Source organism: Oryctolagus cuniculus, chromosome 1, assembly GCF_964237555.1.
Source record: "Oryctolagus cuniculus chromosome 1, mOryCun1.1, whole genome shotgun sequence".
Taxonomy (NCBI): domain Eukaryota; kingdom Metazoa; phylum Chordata; class Mammalia; order Lagomorpha; family Leporidae; genus Oryctolagus; species Oryctolagus cuniculus.
This window is the reverse complement of record NC_091432.1, coordinates 231,560,212-231,579,294: the sequence shown is the minus strand read 5'-3', so window position 1 is coordinate 231,579,294 and position 19,083 is coordinate 231,560,212. Positions and strand designations below refer to the sequence as shown.

General features: G+C 63.1%; 1 protein-coding gene and 1 long non-coding RNA gene across 4 annotated transcripts; one reads left to right on the top strand and one right to left on the bottom strand.

Annotated features, from left to right (window-relative positions):
- Positions 1-2,677: 2,677 nt before the first annotated feature.
- LOC127488585 (uncharacterized) lies at positions 2,678-6,868 on the bottom strand. 2 transcript variants are annotated; one of them, XR_011382342.1, is made up of 4 exons: positions 6,696-6,868; positions 6,355-6,403; positions 4,606-4,711; positions 2,680-2,818 (listed from the first exon to the last, which is right to left on the bottom strand). It is a non-coding gene; the product is annotated as an uncharacterized lncRNA (long non-coding RNA). The 2 variants fall into 2 exon arrangements; XR_011382346.1 differs by lacking the exon at positions 4,606-4,711 and having other exon boundaries at positions 2,678-2,818.
- Positions 6,869-7,038: 170 nt separating this feature from the next.
- GOLGA2 (golgin A2) lies at positions 7,039-18,971 on the top strand. Of its 2 annotated transcripts, XM_070057338.1 has the most exons (21): positions 7,039-7,201; positions 8,490-8,612; positions 9,994-10,032; positions 10,219-10,281; positions 10,367-10,460; positions 10,546-10,652; positions 13,664-13,722; positions 14,035-14,176; positions 14,833-14,922; positions 15,033-15,140; positions 15,315-15,402; positions 15,601-15,947; positions 16,202-16,315; positions 16,812-17,057; positions 17,136-17,211; positions 17,430-17,524; positions 17,730-17,945; positions 18,034-18,136; positions 18,229-18,335; positions 18,415-18,565; positions 18,646-18,971. In XM_070057338.1, the coding sequence occupies exons 1-21, from the start codon at positions 7,115-7,117 to the stop codon at positions 18,858-18,860; spliced, it is 2,670 nt and encodes an 889-aa protein (XP_069913439.1). In that variant the 5' UTR covers positions 7,039-7,114; the 3' UTR covers positions 18,861-18,971. The 2 variants fall into 2 exon arrangements, with proteins under 2 accessions (XP_069913439.1, XP_069913443.1); XM_070057342.1 differs by lacking the exon at positions 9,994-10,032.
- The last annotated feature ends 112 nt before the right edge of the window (positions 18,972-19,083 follow it).

Below are 19,083 nucleotides of genomic sequence, written 5' to 3'. Positions count from 1 at the left end.
CCATCTTCAGGCCGGAGATACTTCAGGCCAGGGTCATCTTCAGGCCGACATCATCTGTGGGTGATGGCACCTGGGCACAAAAGGCATCTTCAGGCAATGGTCATGGCTAGGCGGGGGCATCTGGGCCAGGGGCATCATGGGTGAGCGTCATCTCTGGGTTTTGTCTCTTACGGGCCAGGGGCATCATGGGTGAGCGTCATCTCTGGGTTTTGTCTCTTACGGGCCAGGGGCATCATGGGTGAGCGTCATCTCTGGGTTTTGTCTCTTACGGGCCAGGGGCAGCTAGGCAAGGATCATTTTGGGTCAGGGCATCTTTGGGCGAGGGCATCTGGGTGAGGGTTGTCACTGGACAAGGGTCACTTCCGGGCCAGGGATATCTTAGGGTCATCTCTGGGTGGGGGCGTCTGGTCGAGGAGGGCATATTTGGGCAAGGGTCATCTTTGGGTGAGGGCATCTTTGATGGGGCATCTCCAGGCCCAGGGAGTTTGGGCAATAGCATCTGGACAAGGGCATGTTCGGGAGGGGGCAGGCTGGGTGAGGTTCCCTTTAGACCAGGGGGCACCATGGTCGAGGGCATCTGGGTGAGGAGGGCGTCTGGGTGAGGGTCATCTTTAGGCAGGGGCCTCGCTGGGCAAAGGTCACTTCTGGGCCAGGGGCATCCTGGGCAAGGTCATTTTCAGGCAAGTGCATCTGGACGAGGAGGGCATCTGGGTGAGGGTCATCTCTGTGCTGGGGCACCTGGACAAGGGTCACTTCCGGGCCAGGGGCATCATGGGTAATGGTCACTCTGGGCCTGGGGCTTCTTGGGTGAGGTCATTTTCAGGCACAGGCATCTGGGTGAGGCATCTTGGGCAGTGGTCACTTCTGGACCAGGGGCATCATGAGTAAGGGTATTTCGGTGAGGAGGGCATTATTGGGTGAGGGTCATCTCTGGGCAGGGGATCTGGTCGAGGGTCATTTTGGGCAGGGCTCACTTACGGGCCAGGGTATCTCTGGGTGAGGATCTTCCTCTGGGCGAGGGCTGTCCCTCATCAGGGAGGCTCCAGTCCCCGAGTCGCAGGGTGGCCTGGGCAAGCTGAGGCTAACTGGAGGCCCGGTCCTTAGCACAGGAGGCGCTCACCTGGCCAGGCGTGGGCCAGCTCTTCACTCCGTGCCTGTGCCCCAGGCAGGCCAGCTGGGAGGCACGGGGTCGGCTGGGGCAGTGATGCAGGGGCGCCTGTCTTCTCACTAAGAGGCATCCAGCAGGCAGGGCCGAGGCAGGCGGGGCAGGCATTCGGGGACTCCCTTTCTTCAGAGGCACTTTGGGGCAGGGCAGCAGGCAGCATTCTGTCAGGCCCTGCGACCGTTGGGGCTAACTGGAGGCCTGATGAGGGGACGAGGCTGCCTCCAGGGGGGCCCCCCACCCCGCCCCCATGTACATATTGTACTTGTGTACATTTTGTATATTCTGGGGGTAGGGCCGCCCCCTGTATCATAGCTGAGGCTGGAGCTCGCAAATGAGGAGGAGGTCTTAATACTTCTTTGGGGCTGGGAAACTTATTTATTGAGTCTATGGCACAGGAAAGAGGCGGAGACAGGGTTGTGGCACCCTGGTGATGTGGCTCCTGTTACTCTTTTTATCTTGAAATAAACAGATTTAGCCACACCGCTTGGCCCCGTGTGTGGCAGTTTCGTCGCAGGGCCCAGGGTCTGCTGTGCTGCGGGTGGGCACTGCACAGGGCGGCAGGGCCTGGCCGGCAGTGGGCAGCCTGCCATGCTGTGCCGAGCGTCCGTCCAGTGGGGTGGAGAGGCCTCTTCCAGGCTGGTCTCCTTACACTGCGATGCCAGGGGCACAGCTCTGCCTTGTGGCCCCCAGGCTCTGAGCTCATGTTGGAGGGATGCAGGGAATGCCGCGTGCCAGCGCCCAAGGGTGCCAACTTCCAGCGCTAGCCCCTCCCTACCCTGTCCTTGCCTCCAAGCCCAGGCCTGCAGCCCACAGCCTGCCTCCAGGCTGGGTTTCTGGTCCTGCCCCCTGGTGGTCAGAGCAGGGCTCACAGCATTGAGAACTAAGCAACCTGCAGGCACTTCCCAAGCCGCCCAGGAAAGGAGGGGGCCTTGTCCCACCCCTTGCACAGCACCCTTCCCCGCGCTGCACCCCAAGGGGGAAACCTTGAAACCTCCCCTGCCCCGGAGCACCACAGAGAACACGAGCCGGCACGGGACGCAGTGTTCCCGTCGTGTGGAAACGGGCTTTATTCTCAGCCAAGAGACAGCAGGACTGGTGGAGATGGTCAGGGACCACACAGCTGCCACTACAGCACCCCACGCCGGGCGGGGAGGGGCCAGGGAGCAGGGCTGGCTGTCCGCAGGCTGGGCAGGGCAGGGCGGCTCACAGGAAGTGGCACACGCTGGAGGGGGCAGGGCAGGGTGACAGCCATCCCTTGTCACTGAGCCACAGAATCCACAAGGACAGTACGGTGACCAGTTCCCAACATAGAGGCGAGGCTGTGTCAGCCATATATATATATACACGTATATATACGTGTGCGTGAGTGTGTATATATGAGTATTTATAGATATTTATAGAACAGGGCAGGAGCAGGACCGCAGAGGGGCACAAATTTCACCAAGGTCACGCCTGGAGGGGTCAGCTCACCACACCACAGAAAGTCACAGATGAAGGGGAGGCTTTGGGGCTGAGGGGCCACCGTGAAGTCACAGAACAGCTGTCCGGGTGGGCTTGGAAAGGGAGGTCTCCGAGGAAGAGGAGGGATCTGGTTAGAGGTCGAAGGGGGGCCTGGGGCTCTCAGGACGGGACGGACTTGCCTGACCCGATCGGCTGGCAGTGGGAGAGAAAGCAGAGAGAACAGCGGAGAGAGAGGAGGAGATGGGTAAGGCAAGAGCAGCCAGGCCCCCGCCTTGGTGGGCAGGGCAGGGGCGGGAAGCAGCGGCAGGTGGGCACCTGGACGAGCTTTCTGGGAAAGGCGATGGACAGGCAGGGGAAGGAAGATGGGGGAGGAGCTGGAGCGGTGACCCGGGCTTCCGGGGAGTCGGGGTGGAGGCTGGGGAGGGCCTCCCCTGCACTCACGCCACCTCTCACACAGCACCCAGCAGCACAGCCCCAGTCCTGACACTGCCTGGCCCTCTCGGGCTTCCCACCTCCCTGACGGCCCTGCTGTGGGTCCACTGGCCAGGGCCAGCACTAGCCTCGGGAGGCCCCCATTGGCAGCCAGCAGGCCTGATGGAGAAAGTCAGGAGGAAGAACACTGCTGGAGGCCAGTGCTGCGGCTCACTAGGCTAATCCTCTGCCTGCGGCACCAGCACACCGGGTTCTAGTCCTTGTTGGGGCGCCGGATTCTGTCCCGGTTGCCCCTCTTCCAGGCCAGCTCTCTGCTATGGCCCGGGAGTGCAGTGGAGGATGGCCCAAGTGCTTGGGTCCTGCACCCCATGGGAGACCAGGAGAAGCACCTGGCTCCTGGCTTTGGATCAGCGCGGTGCGTCGGCCGCAGCACGCTGGCCATGGCGGCCATTGGAGGGTGAACCAACGGCAAAGGAAGACGTTTCTGTCTCTCTCTCTCTCTCTGACTGTCCACTCTGCCTGTCAAAAAAATAAGAACATTGCTCGAACCAGGAGCGCTGAGCCAAAACAGATGGCTGTAGGGGGCGCCGGAGGCCCCTGTGGGCGCTCAAAAAGCCCAGGTGTCCCCTGAGGCGACCCTGGGGAGGCAGGGCGGGCAGGCAGCCAGATGCCAGTGGCCACAGACTCATAAATCTAAGAGGGGAGCCTTGGCTGGTCGGGGGGCTGCAGGTCGTGTAGGCGAGGCTGGGCCCTTCCTGCTGGGGAAAGCAGAAGAGGGAGAGTCAGAGGCAGGGAGGAGTGGCAGGTGGGGCCCTGGGCCAGCTGTGCAGCCCGGCCGGGGAACTGCGAATAGCTGGCCTGCCCTGGCCACGGGGCTTCGTCTGGGGCTGAGCACCCGCCTTCAGCCAGTAGCAGGAGTGACACCGCCCGGGGGAGCCGAAGGCTGGCGTCCCTGCCTCACCTGGGCTGATGGGTGCAGAGCATTCTCAGGCTTGGAGGTCATCAAGCAACCGGAGGCCTCCCCCCACCAGCCACTGCTAACTGCACACCCAAGGGAGGAGGTGACCCCCAGCCGTCACTCCTGGCCTGTGGTGGGGCTCCCAGGCCGGGGGGCTGGACACCCCGCTGCCCCCTGCCCCCAGCAGCACAGCTCCGATTGGGGCAGGTGTGGCACGCCCAGGAGGCAGCTCATAGGCTGTCCCATGACAACACCCTCCACGTTCCCAGCCCCTACCCCATCCACCACAAGCTCCCTGGGCTCTTGACAGCTCAGAGGCACCCACGGCTGCCAGCCTGGGTGCGGAGCCTGTCCCGAGAACCCCCAGGCCCAGCCACGGAGGCCCTGGGCAGCGGCACTGAGTCCCGAGGCTGGCTGGGAAGGGAGAGGAGAGAGCCAGCTGGCGCCAGGACAGAAACAGGACAGAGGGAGGCCGGAGCTGCAGTGTGGAGAGGGCGGGGCCTGGCCCTGAGGCCCCAGGGCGCCCCCCAGCGTGCGGCTGGTGCAGCAGGGCAGACACAGTCATGCGACAGGCAGCGGCTGCACCTACCGTGGCTGACGCTCCTCAGGGCTCACTGAGAGTGATTCTGGGAGACAGCGCAGAGACCTCCCGGAGCATTGTGTGCCCGGGAAGACTGAAGAAGGCCACCTGTGGGCTACGGTTGGGGTGGGGGAGGCAGCTGTGATTGCCACAGTGGTGGTGGGGAATGCAGACATTCTCCCCTGGTTGGGTGGGCTCAGAAATCCTCACGGGTCAGGGGCACAGGCACTCACAGTGGGTTAGGGTCTGCAGCCACCCTCACAGGTTGGGGGGCGCAGGCACCCTCATGAGGTTGGGACACACTGGCACTCACACGGGTTTGGGGTCTACAGCCACCCTCACAGCTGGGGGGCACAGGCACCCTTACGGCTCGTGGGCACAGTCACCCTCAGGGGGTCGGGTTCTCAGGCACACTCATGGGGTCGGGGAGCGCTGCCACCCTTGTTAGGAAGTCAGAAATGAGCTCATGTGCGTGCGACAAGGGACTAAGGAAATGACATCTACAGTGGTCCAGCATCCGCATCTCAAAGTCATCCCGATAACCTTCCAGGTGCAGCCCAGCATCTGCACTTCAAACGTGCCGCCCAGATCCTGATGACCTTCTGGGGGGTCCCGCCCCTTCTACCTGGCCTGATACCCATCCTTCCTCTAAGACGGGGCGACGCCAGCCAGGCTTTCCCTGTCTGATAACTGCAGGGGAAAACTCAGAAAGGAAGTTTTCGTATTTACACCAACAAGTCCTTTGTTCCAGGAGGAGGAGAAGGAGAGGGGGAGGGAAGGCCAGACCCATCCCCTTAGAAGCCCCAGCCTAACTGCACTGTGCACTCTCTCTCAGGTCCTGACTGGAGAGGTGCCCATCCGTCTCACGCATGTCCCTACCCTGATAAACCTTGCTCTGTTGCTTTCCCCTGCTCTCTGTCTCACACATGAATTCTTTCTTGCGCGAAGACAAGGACCCTTTGCTTCTCCAGTAACATCCTCACGGGGTCGGGTGGGCGCAGGCACCCTCCTGGGTCAGGTGGTGCTGGCAACCTCACGGCTCGGGGGGTGCAGGCACCCTCACAGGGTCAGGGGTCTCATGCACACTCACGGTGTCGGGGGCGCAGGCTCACACACTGGCCAGGGGGGCAGGCACTCTCAGGGGGTTAGGGGCCAAAGCCACCCTTATGGAGTTGGGGGGCGCTGGCATCCTCATGGGGTTGGCTTTCACAGCTACCTCACGGTGTCAGGGGTTTCAGGCACACTAATGGGGTTGGGGCGCTGGCACCCTCACGGGTCGGGGGGCTGGCACTCACTCGGGGTTGGGGTCCACAGCCATCCTCAGAGTGGGGCTTTGACTCTCACAGGGTCTGGGGGTTCAGGAACACTATGGGTAGGGAGCACAGGCCCTCTCATCGGGTCCGGGGGCACAGCCATCCTCGTGGGAGGGGGCACAGCCACCCTCACTAGTCGGGGATGCAGACATCCTCACAGGTCGGGGGCACAGCCATCATCGTGGATCGGGGGCCACCCCACCCTCACAAGTCGGGGGCACAGGCACGGGGTCAGGGACGCTGGCACCCCCACAGGTCGGGGGCACAGGCACAGGTTGGGGGGTGCTGGCACCCCCACGGGTCGGGGGCACAGGCACGGGTCGGGGGCACAGGCACGGGGTCAGGGGCGCAGGCACGGGTCGGGGGCGCAGGCACGGTGTCGGGGGCGGAGGCACGGGTTGGGGGGCGCTGGCACCCCCACGGGTCGGGGGCGCGGGCTACTCACCGGCGACCGGAAGGCCCCGCGGCAGCGGCGGCTGGGTCCTGCTGCAGTCCTGGAGGGAAGCGTGGGAGAGGCTGAGCCCGGAGCTGCTCTGAGGGAAGGGGCCGTGGGGCGGGCGGGGCACCGCGACCTGGAGCGCCCGATGGCTCGGCTGGGCGGGCACAGACGCGCTTTCGGGATCAGCGTGGGCCCGAGGAAGGGCTGGGCGTGAGAGGGCAGGGTCTGGAGGACGCGAAAGGAGGCCCTGAGGTGCTTTCTGACTCGACGAGGCCTGGGCACCTCGGGGAGGAGTCAGAAAGGGACTGTGCCTGCTGCAATGTCCCCGCTCTGCGCTCCGCGCCCACCTCCTGAGCCCTGGGGTCCGAGGGCCCCGGTGCGGGGGCGCCTGTGGCGAAAGGGGGTCCAGGGCGCGGGCCGGGGAGCGGCCTCCGGGGTCCGCCGACCAACTAGAATTCCGTGAGGGACGCCATGACAGCGCGCCCAGAAAGCTGCGTGCGCACCCAACGGAAATCCGCCCCGCCCCCAGAGTGGGCGGAGCTGGAGCTGCACGTGCAGCTCCCTTTTTGACGCCTCGGCGGTACTGGCAGAGACCTGACCACGCCCCTCTTTATTCCGTCTTTCTCACTGGCCAATGGGCTTGAAGCGTGGAGACCACGCCCACCCAGCCTCCTCGCTCTGCCCTGACCCGGCCTCTTCTGGCTCAGTCACACAGCTGCGCGGTAGCTGCCGGAAGCAGTTCGCATTGGCTGCCGGGATCGCGGTGATGTGGCCCCCCCTGCCCCCGCCCCCTCCCCGCCCCGCGATGTCGGAGGAAACCCGACAGAGCAAATTGGCTGCGGCCAAGAAAAAGGTAAACCGCTCGGGGTCGCCCCCCGGCCCAGCCCACTGCCCCCTGACGGCCGGCCTGTCGGTGGCCGGGGTCTGGGCCGCTCTGGACAGCACGGGTCGAGCCCCTCGACGCCCCCTGGCTTTGCCCACCCGAGTCTCTCGGCCAGCCCCGCCCCTCAGGCCCAGCCCCCGCCCGCGCTCGTGACCCCCAGGGGGCTTCAGGCCATTGGCTCCCGGGGCCCCTGGGCCCAGCCTCAGACCTGGCCTCCGGCCTCCCGAAGCCGGACCTCCTTGGGGTCCGTGGGCTGCGGTCTCCAGGGACTCGGGACCCGGCCCCGCGCTCCCTCCCCCTGCGCGGAGCGGCGACTCGGGCGTGGGCAGGGCAGAGTGGAATGCAGTGAGGCCAAGTCGCCCTCGGGACTGTCATTACCCCGGCTCGGGCTTTGATCTCCGGGCCACGTCCCTAAGAGGCCTCATCCCCTCTCTGCTTCCTCCCGCAAGGGGACTGGGACTTGGGGACCCCTTCCTAGCTGGGACACTGACCGTGTGAGCTGTGTCCGTTCGCGGGGAGCTGGAGTGTGGGCAGTGTTTCTGGGTGACCGCGGGAAAACTGGATTGGTTTCCCCCAGGTTTCTGCTCTCCAGAGACGTTTTGGGGGTGTGCGGGTTCTCAGGCTCACGTCAAGTTCCCTGGTCCTGGGAGCAGATGCCCCCAGTCAGGCTCTCTGGAGTGACCGCTGCGTGACCGTCTGTGGACCAGATCTTGGGAGGCCAAACTTTATGGCCTGACCCTCCCCCCGAAGGGCGTTTTTGAAGCTGGGGGAGCAGCGTGGCGAGGCCGCCCTGGGGCTTGGGTCGGAACCTGGCTGAGGTCCTAATGGGCCCTGGGCTGGGATCCTGCCTGGTTCTGCCCTCTCTCCTCGGTCTCCAGGGTTCCTCGGGTGACCCTGGAAGTGCTGTGAGGTTCTGATGTGAAAGAGAGGACCAATGTCTTGTTGCCAAACCACACAAGTACAATTGCTGTCGACATGATGTCTAGTCTTCTCCCTCTACCTCTGGTTTTGCCCACGGCAGCTGCTGGCCTGGCAGAACCCCAGACGTGAGCGTTAGAAGCTGATTTTAAATCCATCATTCCCTTCTATGAGAGCATGTTGTCAGGTCCTCAGACATAGACTGATGGTTCCGGCCCCTGCAGGGTAGTGGTGGCATGAAGTCCGTGGTGGACGTGAGCGTGTCTGGGGACACTGTGCAGTGGGAGGTGACCGCGGGGCTTAGGGCATTCCAGAGAATCCACTGCTGCTCCTCCCACAGCTCAGAGAGTATCAGCAGAAGAACAGCCCTGGTGGTCCCGCAGCAGGAAGGAAGAAGAAGAAACTGAAAAATGGCAGCAGCCCTGAGACAGCCCCTGCTGGGGGCTGTCACCCCACCGAGGATGTGAGTGGTGGCCGGCCAGGCCCCGGGGGTGAGGGCTGAGGGGCAGTGGGGTGGGGGTCGGGGATGAAGAGGACGATGGAAGATGGCGGAAGGCAGTGTAGACGCTGGGTAAGAATTCTGGGTTGAGTGCTCCCTTTCCCTCTCTGGGGTGTGACGTAAGGCAAATCGCTGAAGCTCTGGGGCTCTCTTTGCACATCTGTCACGTGGAGTGGGCTGATGTTTGAGTTTTTGCTGTTTTCGTCTTCATCCAGAGCACAGGGTCCTGTAACCACTCCTCGTCGCTGGTGTTTGCTACTTCCTCATCCCTGGCCTCGAGGAAAAGCCAGGCCAGTGAGAGCAGGCCCGGCCATCGGGCTGTCCCTTCGGCAGCCCCAGGCACTGGGCTGAGGCCGTGGCTCTGGGTGACCTGAGAAAAGTCCCATCCTGCCCTGGGCTTCAGCTTGGTTGCATTGGAACAGCGTCTCCTGATTGTGAGCTGTAGCCTCCGTGTTCCAGTGAAGGCTCAGGCGGAAGTCTGGCTTTGCACACGGAGAGTGGGGGGTGTGTCTGGGCAGGGTCTGAGAGCCGTCCTGGTCCACGACGGCACTTCCTGTGACTCTGGGGTCTGGGGACTGTTCCCTCTGTCTGGTAGGCAGCAAGTGGCCAGTGAGAGGATGGGGAGCTGGGGACCGCGGTCTCAGCTGGAGGGACCCCAGAGAGTGGAGCAGGCAGCATGGCTCTCTTCCTGTCGCTGCCCCCTCCGCCTCCTCTCCTCCAGACACCCCAGCTTGCACCCTGGCCACACTGGCCCTGGGATGGTGGCCTCTCGGGGCAGCACTGGCCATGAGCCGCTGTTCCCGCCCTGACTCCGGCCCTGACTTGAGTTTGAGTTTGGACAAGCGCCTCTCCTCACTGGGCTTGAGTTTCCCAAGGAGGTGGAAATGGCGGTTGTCAAAGGTCTCTCTTGGCTCTAAGAATCCAAGATTTCCAGGCTCCCTGGGACGTAAACCTCAGGGAGAAGGGATCTTAGCTGTGCTTTCCACTGCTGTATCCCTGCTGTTAAGAGCAGCCCAGCCCCTGTGCAGCACGTGCTGAGCTGTGGAACGACGCGCGCCTGTACATCCGAACCTAGCGGAAGGCCCGTCTTTTCTCACGTCCATTTCTGGAGCCTCACCTTACTGTCCCCCGAGGAGACTCCCGATTCAGACGAGCTCCATAGCTGTGAGCGCAAACCAGCAAAGACCCTCGTGCTCTTTCCTTGGGAGCGTCGGGACAGGTCCTGGCCCACAGGGCCTGAGAACGGGCCAATCCCGCCCTGGCCCCCTGCCCACCCCCTCTTGCTCTGGGAGTGGAGTCGAGGGGACATCCTAAGTCACCTTCCTCCCTTTGACTCTCCCCACAGAAACAACAGAACCAAGAAACTCTGGATCAAGTGGAAAAAGTAATGTGATTTCTATGTCTGCCCACTGCATGGCTGCTGGTCTGCACCCCCGCCCCGCCCCCCCAGGGCCCTGAGATCTGATCTCATCCCTGGGCCCGTCCAGGACCATGGTGGCATCTGGGGCCGTGTCCCGTGTCATGCCATCTGTGCTGCCCCAGTCAGGGAGATTCTTTTCTCTTCCTACAGGAGAAGAAAGAATGTCAGCAGAAGTTGGCCAAGGAGCAGGGGGCTTTAAGAGAACAACTGCAGGTGAGTGACCCGTGGTGACCCTCGCCTGCCCCAGGAGAGCAGTCCTTCCTCTGGCTCTGAGCCCGTGTTTGGCTTCCTCCTAAAGGTTCACATTCAAACCATTGGGATTCTTGTGTCTGAGAAGGCGGATTTACAGTCGGCCCTGGCTCACACCCAGCAGGCAGCCAGGCAGAAAGCAGGTGGGACTGAGCACCCCCCCCCCCAGCCAGGCACCTAGCAGGCCTCTGGGGGCCTGGGGCTCCATCTCGACCCCTCTGCTTCCAGGAGAGTCTGAGGACCTTGCTAATCGCCTGCAGACGACCCGCCAGCGCGTCGGAGAGCTGGAGCGGACGCTGTCTGCCGTCTCCACGCAGCAGAAGCAGGTGGACAGGGTGAGCCCGGCCACCTGCCCAGCCACTGGCAGCCTGGTTTCCTAGCAGGGAGTGAGTGGACAGGTCCCTTCTGCAGCCCGGAGTGGGCCAGATGCAGTCCGGGCCGTTTCACGCGGCTTTCATTGGTGCCAAAGAACCTGGGACCGAGTTGGGTGGTGAGTGGGGGTGGCTGTGCAGGGAGCACTGGAGACCAAGCGCTGGGAGCAGGGATGGGGTGCCCGGGCTGGGAAGGCGCAGAAGAGCATGCGAGTTAGCATCCGTGAGGGGCCGTGTCGGATGGGAGAGGGGCCCTCAACCCCAGGGAGGGGAACATGGGGCTGGGGGCGTTTCCCCTCTGCTGTGGCGAGGGTAGACTGTGTGAATGCTGCACCGTCCTTCAGCAGGTGACAGAAGCTTAGACACAAACTCGGTTTCCCTCCGAGTCTGCGCCCTCATCCCTGGGGGAAAACGGGCCCAGAGAATGCGACCAGGATGCTCAGGTCTCAGACAAGCGCTGCAGCTCTGCACTGCGTTTTGCTGTTTTGTGTCTCTCTGTTGAAGTGGATTTCTTCTGAGAGGGTTCGTTCTGAGAGGAGGAGCGTGGTGGGGGCAAGAGGCACGGAGTCACCACACAGACCCCGGGAGTTGGGGGAACGCAGGCCTGAGGCAAGCAGCCTGCAGACTCGTGTATTTCAGTTATATATTCAGCTTATATAGCCAAGACAGCCAATCCGGTCAAGGGGCGGTCTATGCCCTAACCAATCACAGCCTGTTGCCAGGCAGGCTGTGTTGCCAGGTGGGTTCCGAAGCCATTCCTGAGTAACTGCTGCTCGCTTGCCAGCGGCCATCTTGGCATGGCCTTCTGATTCCACCGCATTTTCCCCTTTTCGTTGATTTTTGAGCAATGGGAGGCATGAATCTTGGCCATACCATTGTTGACACCGTTTCCATGTGGTCTCTGGATGTGGCTGTGCCTTAGTTGTCCCCCAGGGGATCTTACCTGTCGTTGACTAACCAGCGCTCAAATCGGGAGACCACAGGAGTGCTTGCTCAGATGGGGGTAGGAATGAGGAACAGTGGTAATCAGGACTGGCGTGAGTGCACACAGGCTGTGGGCCGTTCGAGTGGCTGACCAGAGCTGGTGGAGTATAAAACAATAATGGATGTGGCTCTGGGCAGATTCTCAGGGTAGGATGATAGGGCAGGTGCATCTGCTAACAAGGCAGACTCTCAGTCTGGTTCAGCTGGTTCTGGTTGGCTGTCAGTTGCAGGTTTGGTGTTTCTGGCTGGTACCCAAATGGGCTGTCCCGCATTCTCTGGAAAGACACAAGCCTACCCTCCACCCTTGGTTAGCAGAAGCCTTTCCATGGGTGCTGGAATCCAGGGCCTGAATTTTGAGTCCACTTTGAGAGTAACGACAAACATGCGGATGGCATGGGAGCTAGCGGCTGCCCTGAGAGCCTGGGGTGCCTGGGGACTGCCACAAATGTGGGCTCCTCCCTGGGTGCGGATGGGATGACCTCACATGAGTTATCGTCTGGAGGTCCTCTAAGTTCATCTCACGGTGTGTGGGGGGTGGCTGACTAGGCATTGCTACATTGTTTGCTACCTTGTTTGCTACATTGTCATTTTCACTGTCCAGCTCTCTCTCCCTAAGTCATCAACTGTTATCTGTGAGACGGGGACCTGGAGTGTCAGGCTCTGATCACTCCCGGATTCACTGTCTGATTATCTGCATGGGATTCCGAGAGGGGGTATCTTTCCCATGTCTGAGCACTCAAGAGCAGCGTGCCACGCCAACTCTAGCCAAAGGAAAGACACGCACAGCACTGCTGCCATAACAAATTCCTAGCACCTCAGCGGCTGATGGCATTCTGCAGGGGTTCCCTATGTTAGACAAACAGACAGTGGTGTGTCAGATCATACGTATGTCCTGTGCTTAGTGGGGGACATCCTTGATTCGTTAGGTCAAGGCCGTATGCCACACGGTGTCTCCGGAGCGTCACCTCTCTCGAGTGAGGGAAGATGACTTGGTTCCGAATTCTGGGATGATCAGTCTCTGATGTGAATTCACCAGGCGAACCGAAAGTAAAAGGAGGAGCCGAGAAGCAGCGTACGCTTCTGGGCAGTGTGTGCCTAACCTGGCACGAGGACAAGGACAAGGACGGGGCGTAAGAGGGGGTTCTGTGCTCACCCTCACAGAACCAAACAGCACACAAAACACCGAGGGGCCATCTTGCTGAAATCAAGGGGGGGCCTCACCAAGTCCAACATGCTGTCTCTCTCCCAGTCACCTTGGCACGCCCGATGTTGAGGTTGATTTCTTCTGAGAGGATTGGTTCTGAGAGGAGGAGCATGGTGGGGGCAAGAGGCACAGAGTCACCACACAGGTACCACGAGTCAGGTGAAAGCAGGCCTCAGGGAGCAGCCTGCAGACTCGTTTATTTCAGTTGGTGCAACAGCTTATATAGCCGAGGCAGCCAATCCAGTCAAGGGGCGGTCTATGCCCCAACCTATCACAGCCTGATGCCAGGCAGGCTCCGAAGCCATCCAATCACAGCCTGTTGCCAGCAGGCTACGTTGCCAGGTGAGTTTCAAAACCATTCCTGAGTAATTGACGATCACTTGCCAGCGGCCATCTTGGCATAGCCTTCTCATTCCACCACATCTCTCGACAAAGAGGAGGGACAGTCACTGCCTCCTGGGGTAGCCGTGAGAATCAAGCGGGGCTGTGAGCCTGGGCAGTGGAGCACTGGGAAAGGGTTCAGAGTGACGCTGTAGCAGCAGGGCCACAGCAGTGCTGCCCGCTGTCTCTGAGCCTCCGCTAGCCAGCGGGAAGTCAGCTCCTTCCCTTCCTCTTCTGCCCTCACGAGCTCTTAGGAAAAACCAGCGAGGCCCTGGGCTTGGCAGGCCTTGCCGGAGAGCGAGGGTGAGCAAGCGTGGCTGAGGCGTGTGCCTGTGGCCACTGTGACCAGCGCCCCAGCTCCACCATGGACCTGCCCAGTCCTGACGGCGCTTTTCTGTGTTTGCAGCACAACAAGGAGTTGACCCAAGAGCGAGATGCTCTCAAACTGGAGTTATACAAGAACAAGTAAGAAGGGGAAGTGGGGAGGAGTCTGGGGGACTTAGCACAGGTGAAGAGGGGAGGGGTGCCGGGGAGCATGAGGAGCAAGCGGCTGTACAGGTGGGGCGTGTGCACACCAAGCTCTGCTGCCAGCTGTGCCACCGGCTCGTGCGATGGCCTCAGGCAGCTCAGGTCCTCTCTGGCCTGCCCCGTGAGCGAGCTGGTTGTCGGGGCCCCTCCAAGGCCAAGGTTCTTGGGAGGTGCAGCAAGAAGGTGGGTTGGTCACCAGCGTGGTCCTCTCTGTTGGCTCACTGCCCTCGCTGCCACCTCTCACGGCAGCAGAAACAACGAGGACCTGAAGCAGCAGAACTCTGAGCTCCAGGAGAGGCTTCGCGTCCTCGAGACAGAGAAGAAGGCCCTGCAGCTGGGCACGGAGGAGCTGCAGAAGAAGCTGGAGATGTCCGAGCTGCTGCTGCAGCAAGTACGCGCCTGTGCCGGAGCCCAGCCCCAGCCCCAGCCCGCGGGCGCCAGCCCAGGCCTGTCAGGGAGGCCCCGGCCAAGAGCTGGGACTTCTGAACCCTTGTTCTGGTCCTGCCCCAGAAGCCTCCCGGAATGGCTAGAATTCTGCACAGAGCCCCTGCCTGACCTACACAATCAGAATCTCAGAGACACAGCTCTTCAAACATTTGTATTCGAGCGTCTCGGTTTCCACTGGGAAGGCAAAGGCAGGCAGACAGAGATGGAGGGAGATCTTCCATGCACTAGTTCATGTCCCAGATCCTGCAAGAGCCAGGGCGGGGTCAGGCGGAAGCTGGGAGCTTGAAACTCAATCCAGACTCCTGTGTGGGTGTCGGGAGCCCTGGAGGCCGTCCCCTGCTGCTTCCTCAGTTGCACAGTAGCAGGAAGCTGGGTGGGAAGTGCAGTAGCCGTGACTGGAGGCAGGCTGTCTGCTATGGCATGCGGGCATGCCATGTGGCCACCCACACACTGCACCGCACACGCCCCCAAAACCTCGTGTCATCCATGCCTTTGGTAGGCTAGCCTGGGAGCCCCAGCCAACACTTGACCTCTTCAGTGACCCTGAGTCCTGCGTTGGCCCTGAGGGCTTCCAGTTCTCACCTTGTCCTCCCCACTCAGTTCTCTAGCGAGTCTGGCGCCTCTGACGGTAGGCAGCAGCTTCAGCAGGCCATGGAGGAGCGGGCCCAGCTGGAGAAACACGTGCAACAGGTGCGGCTTGGCAGGAGGAGGGGGGCTTGGGAGGAGACTAGAACCCGGGCGGCCAGGAGCAGGTGAGCATCCGCGATGCCTCCTCCAAACTTCTGCGTCCATTCTCGAAGCTGCTGGAGACGCAGACACACCTGCGGATGGACAGGGACCGCTACGCAGAGGGCCTGGAGGAGGAGCGTGCCCTGTGGCAGGAGAAGATGCAGCAGATGTCTGCGCAGGTGGGCAGCCCCGTGGACAGGCCCCTTCGTCTTTCTGGGTGTCTGTAAACGGGCGCAGCACGGGCACCTGCTGTGGCCTGCACCAGAGCTGGTCTGTGTTTGGGTTTGGGGCAGCGTCGTTGCAGAGGGAGGCGGTGGCCCCCGCTCACGGCTCTTTTCCCTGTCTCGGGGCAGCTGTGCACGCTGAGGGAGGAGAAGGAGCACGGCCTGAGTCGGGTGCAGGAGCTGGAGACCACCGTGGCCGAGCTCAAGAGCCAGAGGGGTGAGCAGGGGCGGAGGTGGCCTGGGAGCAGGACGGGGGTCGGGCGCCCGGCGAGGGTGTTGTGGCAGAGGGAAGCAGGGCTGTGCCAGGGGCTGGCGAGTCTCGTCATCTTCTGAGGCTCGGTGACCTCATCCGCAACAGGGGTGGCGCACCCACTGCCCGCCGTGCACGGCCCCTGATGGCTGCTTCCTTCCTCAGCGGAGCCTCCCGCCCCGGAGTCCGCAGCGCCCCCCGCGGGGCCGTCGGCGGCGGAGCAGCAGCTGCAGGCGCAGGCTGAGCAGCTGCAGAAGGAGCTGGAGAGCCTGGCGGGGCAGCTGCAGGCCCAGGTGCAGGACAACGCAGGCCTGAGTCGCCTGAACCAGCAGCAGGAGCAGCGGCTGCTGCAGCTGGAGCGGGAGGCGGAGCTGTGGGGCAGCCAGGCCGAGGAGCGCAAGCAGATCCTGGAGAGCATGCAGAGCGACCGCGTGACCATCAGCCGCGCGCTCCTGCAGAACCGGGAGCTCAAGGAGCAGCTGGCCGAGCTGCAGGATGGCTTCGTGCGACTGGTGCGTTCGGCCTCCCTGGGCAAGGCCTCTGGCACAAAACACTTCCCTCTGGGCCTTCATTCCCACCCCCCACCCCCCGGTCAAAGGGGACGGTGTAGGCCTAGGGAGGCGCCCTGGGAGCCAGGCCCCTGCTCCAGCGTCTGTTGGAGGGGAGGGCTGAGTCTCAGCCCTCCCGGCACTGTGGGAGGTGGCACCTGGTGCTGGGTCCCGATGCAGCCGCTTTGGGTGGCAGCGGATCGCTTCTGTCTGTGCAGAGCAATGACAACATGGAGCTCACCAGCTCGCTGCAGGCCGAGCAGCACGTCAAGAACGAGCTGGCCAAGAAGCTCGGCCAGCTGCAGGAGAGGCTGGGGGAGCTGAAGGAGACGGTAACGCTCACCGCCTGCGAGGGGTGGGCCATGGGCACAGGTCTCTGGGGAGGGGGTCTAGGCCCAGGAGGGGGCCGCTCCAGGCTGGAGCGACAGGTGGCCCCCACTGTCCTGCGGCTCTAAGAGCTGGTAGCCCCGGGCTCCTCCCGGGGCTGGACGTCAATGTCCCAGGGAGAGGCGTGTCACCCAGCTCCGCTGGTCACTGCACAAAGCTGCCCCTTGCTAAGCCTCAGGTTCCTGACCAGGGAACTCAGTGTTTCCCTCTCCAGGTGTTGAGGAGGAGCTGAGGTTGTGCTTGTAAAGGAGTAGGCACGGGCGTGCCCTAGAGGATGCCTTCCCTCTCGCGTTGGCCTCAAGTGAAAGTGATGGGAAGAAGGGGATGAGTGTGAGGCGGGGTGCAGGAGACACGGGGCCGTGCCTCCCCTGCAACCAGCGTCATCGGTAGCAACCCCCGCCTGCCCTCACGCTCCCCCCACCCCCTTGGGTCTCCCCGCAGGTGGAGCTGAAGAGCCAGGAGGCTCAGAGTCTGCAGCAGCAGCGCGACCAGTACCTGGGCCACCTGCAGCAGTACGTGGCCGCCTACCAGCAGCACGCGGCTGCCTACCAGCAGCTGAGCTCCGAGAAGGAGGCGCTGCACAAGCAGATTCTGCTGCAGACGCAGCTCATGGACCGGCTGCAGCACGAGGAGGTGCAGGGCAAGGTGGCGGTCCAGGTGGCTCGCCAGGAGCTGCAGGAGACCCAGGTGAGGGCTGGCGGGCCTGGGCGGGCCCCGGGGGAGGACCTTGCACCTGTGTGCCTTCTCACTCTTCCTGGCCCCCAGGAGCGCCTGGAAGCTGCCGCCCAGCAAAACCAGCAGCTGCAAGCTCAGCTGGGCCTCCTGGGCCTCCCTGGAGAGGGTGAGTGAGGCTCCCACGGGGGAGGACGCAGCTGTGGGGGAGGGGGAGGGGGCTTGGCAGCACAGCGTGGATTGAGAGAGACTCTGAGGACGGCTGAGCCCTCTCCTCTGGGCAGTGGCTGCCCTGGGCCCCCCAGGGAGGGTGGGCGCAGAGGGGAGCCCTGAGCTTTCCTCCCTCCCTCACCGGATCATCTGGGGTCCCTCTGGCTGTGCCCTCAGGAGATGGGGAGGAGGAGGAGGAGGAGGAGGAGGAGGAGGAAACTCCCCAGGCCAAAGTGCCCGTCCCAGAAGACCTGGAGAGCCGAGAGGCCGTGGTAAGCCAGGCTGTGCCCTGTGCCCTCTCCATCCCACCTTTCCCTGCCTCCCTCTGTGGCCCCTCCTTATATCTTGATTCCCCCCTCCCCCACTTTGATTTCTCTTGACCTCACACCTATCCTGGGAGCCAGTGGTGAGATACCATTCCTCCCAGGAACAGCAGGTGCACCTGCACACACGAACTCATTCACCTCTTGCCCGTAGGTGACGTTCTTTACGTCGGCTCTCGCCCGAGCCGAGGAAGAGCGGGCCCGGCTCCGCGGGCAGCTGAGGGAGCAGAAGGCTCGCTGCCGGCGCCTGGCTGTCCTTGCCGTGCCATCGCAGGGGGAGCCCGAGGGGACCTCAGCCGCTGGGACTGGGGGTGACTCTGTGTCTGGGGAGACTCACCAGGCCCTCCAGGGGGCCATGGAGAAGCTGCAGGTGAGGGGTTCTCTCCCGCCACGGGCCAGGAAGGCTGGGGGCTGGGGCCGGTGACCGCCGATTCCTGACCCCGTGGTTGTGGCTCCAGACCCGCTTTCTGGAGGTGATGGCGGAGAAGGCGGAGCTCCGAGAGCGGGTAGAGGAGCTAGAACACCGCTGCATCCAGCTCTCTGGAGAGACGGACACCATCGGTGAGCCGGGAGCGCGGGCCCTGGCAGGGGGAGCTGCATGGGGTCGCGTGGGCCCGCCTCTGAGCGCTGCCCGCCGCCCCGTCTGTGCGCAGGAGAGTACATTGCCCTCTACCAGAACCAGAGGGCAGTGCTGAAGGAGCGGCACCGGGAGAAGGAGGAGTACATCAGCCGGCTGGCCCAGGACAAGGAGGACATGAAGGTGGGGGCCCTGGACCCTCCTGCCGCTTGGGGCGGGGCCCGAGGCCCAGGGCAGGGGCGCTGAGCACCTCTCCTTGCAGATCAAACTCCTGGAGCTGCAGGAGCTGGTGCTGCAGCTTGTGGGCGAGCGCAGCGAGTGGCAGGGCCGAGTCCTGGCTGCCGCCCCGGACCGCGCTGACCATCCCGCTCCTGCGGCCCCAGCCCTGCAGGACGCTGCTGACCCGCAGGCTGGTGAGGAGAGCGCCCTGGGCACGGGGGCAGGCCGGAGCAGAGGCGCGGGCAGCTTGCTCAGAGCCCCCTCTCTTTCCAAGGTCTTGGCGAGGTGAGCCTCGCCGACACCGTGGAGCCTGCGCGAGGAGAGGCTGGGGAGGGCTCGTCCACGCAGAACCCTACCGCGCAGCAGATCATGAAGCTGCTGCGGGAGATCCAGCACCCCCAGGAGCGCCCAGGCCTGGGCACCAACCCCTGCATCCCCTTCTTCTACCGGGCTGACGAGCACGACGAAGTGAAGATCCTGATCGTCTAACCCCAGATGCCCTCAGCCCGGAGAGCCCCGCCCAGTCCTTCCCGCCCCTGCAAGCCACCCCGCCCCCTGCCCCTCCATCCCAGTTCCCTTCCCTCTTAGATAGAACCCCTGAGAGGTTGTGACCAACGTAGGCAGCGTTTGTGTGGCCCCCAGACAGCCCAGACCAGGGGGTGCTCCTCTCCTGGGGCAGTCAGCCAGGCAGTTTTCATTGCCCCTCTTGGGC

What these genes read in the sequence shown, in the direction of transcription:
- GOLGA2 (XM_070057338.1), top strand. Translation starts at nt 7,115, where the DNA reads ATGTGGCCCCCCCTGCCCCCGCCCCCTCCCCGCCCCGCGATGTCGGAG. An exon ending in TGGAGAGCCGAGAGGCCGTG is followed by an intron (nt 17,525 to 17,729) that starts GTAAGCCAGGCT and finishes TCTTGCCCGTAG; the next exon opens with GTGACGTTCTTTACGTCGGC. An exon ending in CGCTGCTGACCCGCAGGCTG is followed by an intron (nt 18,566 to 18,645) that starts GTGAGGAGAGCG and finishes TCTCTTTCCAAG; the next exon opens with GTCTTGGCGAGGTGAGCCTC.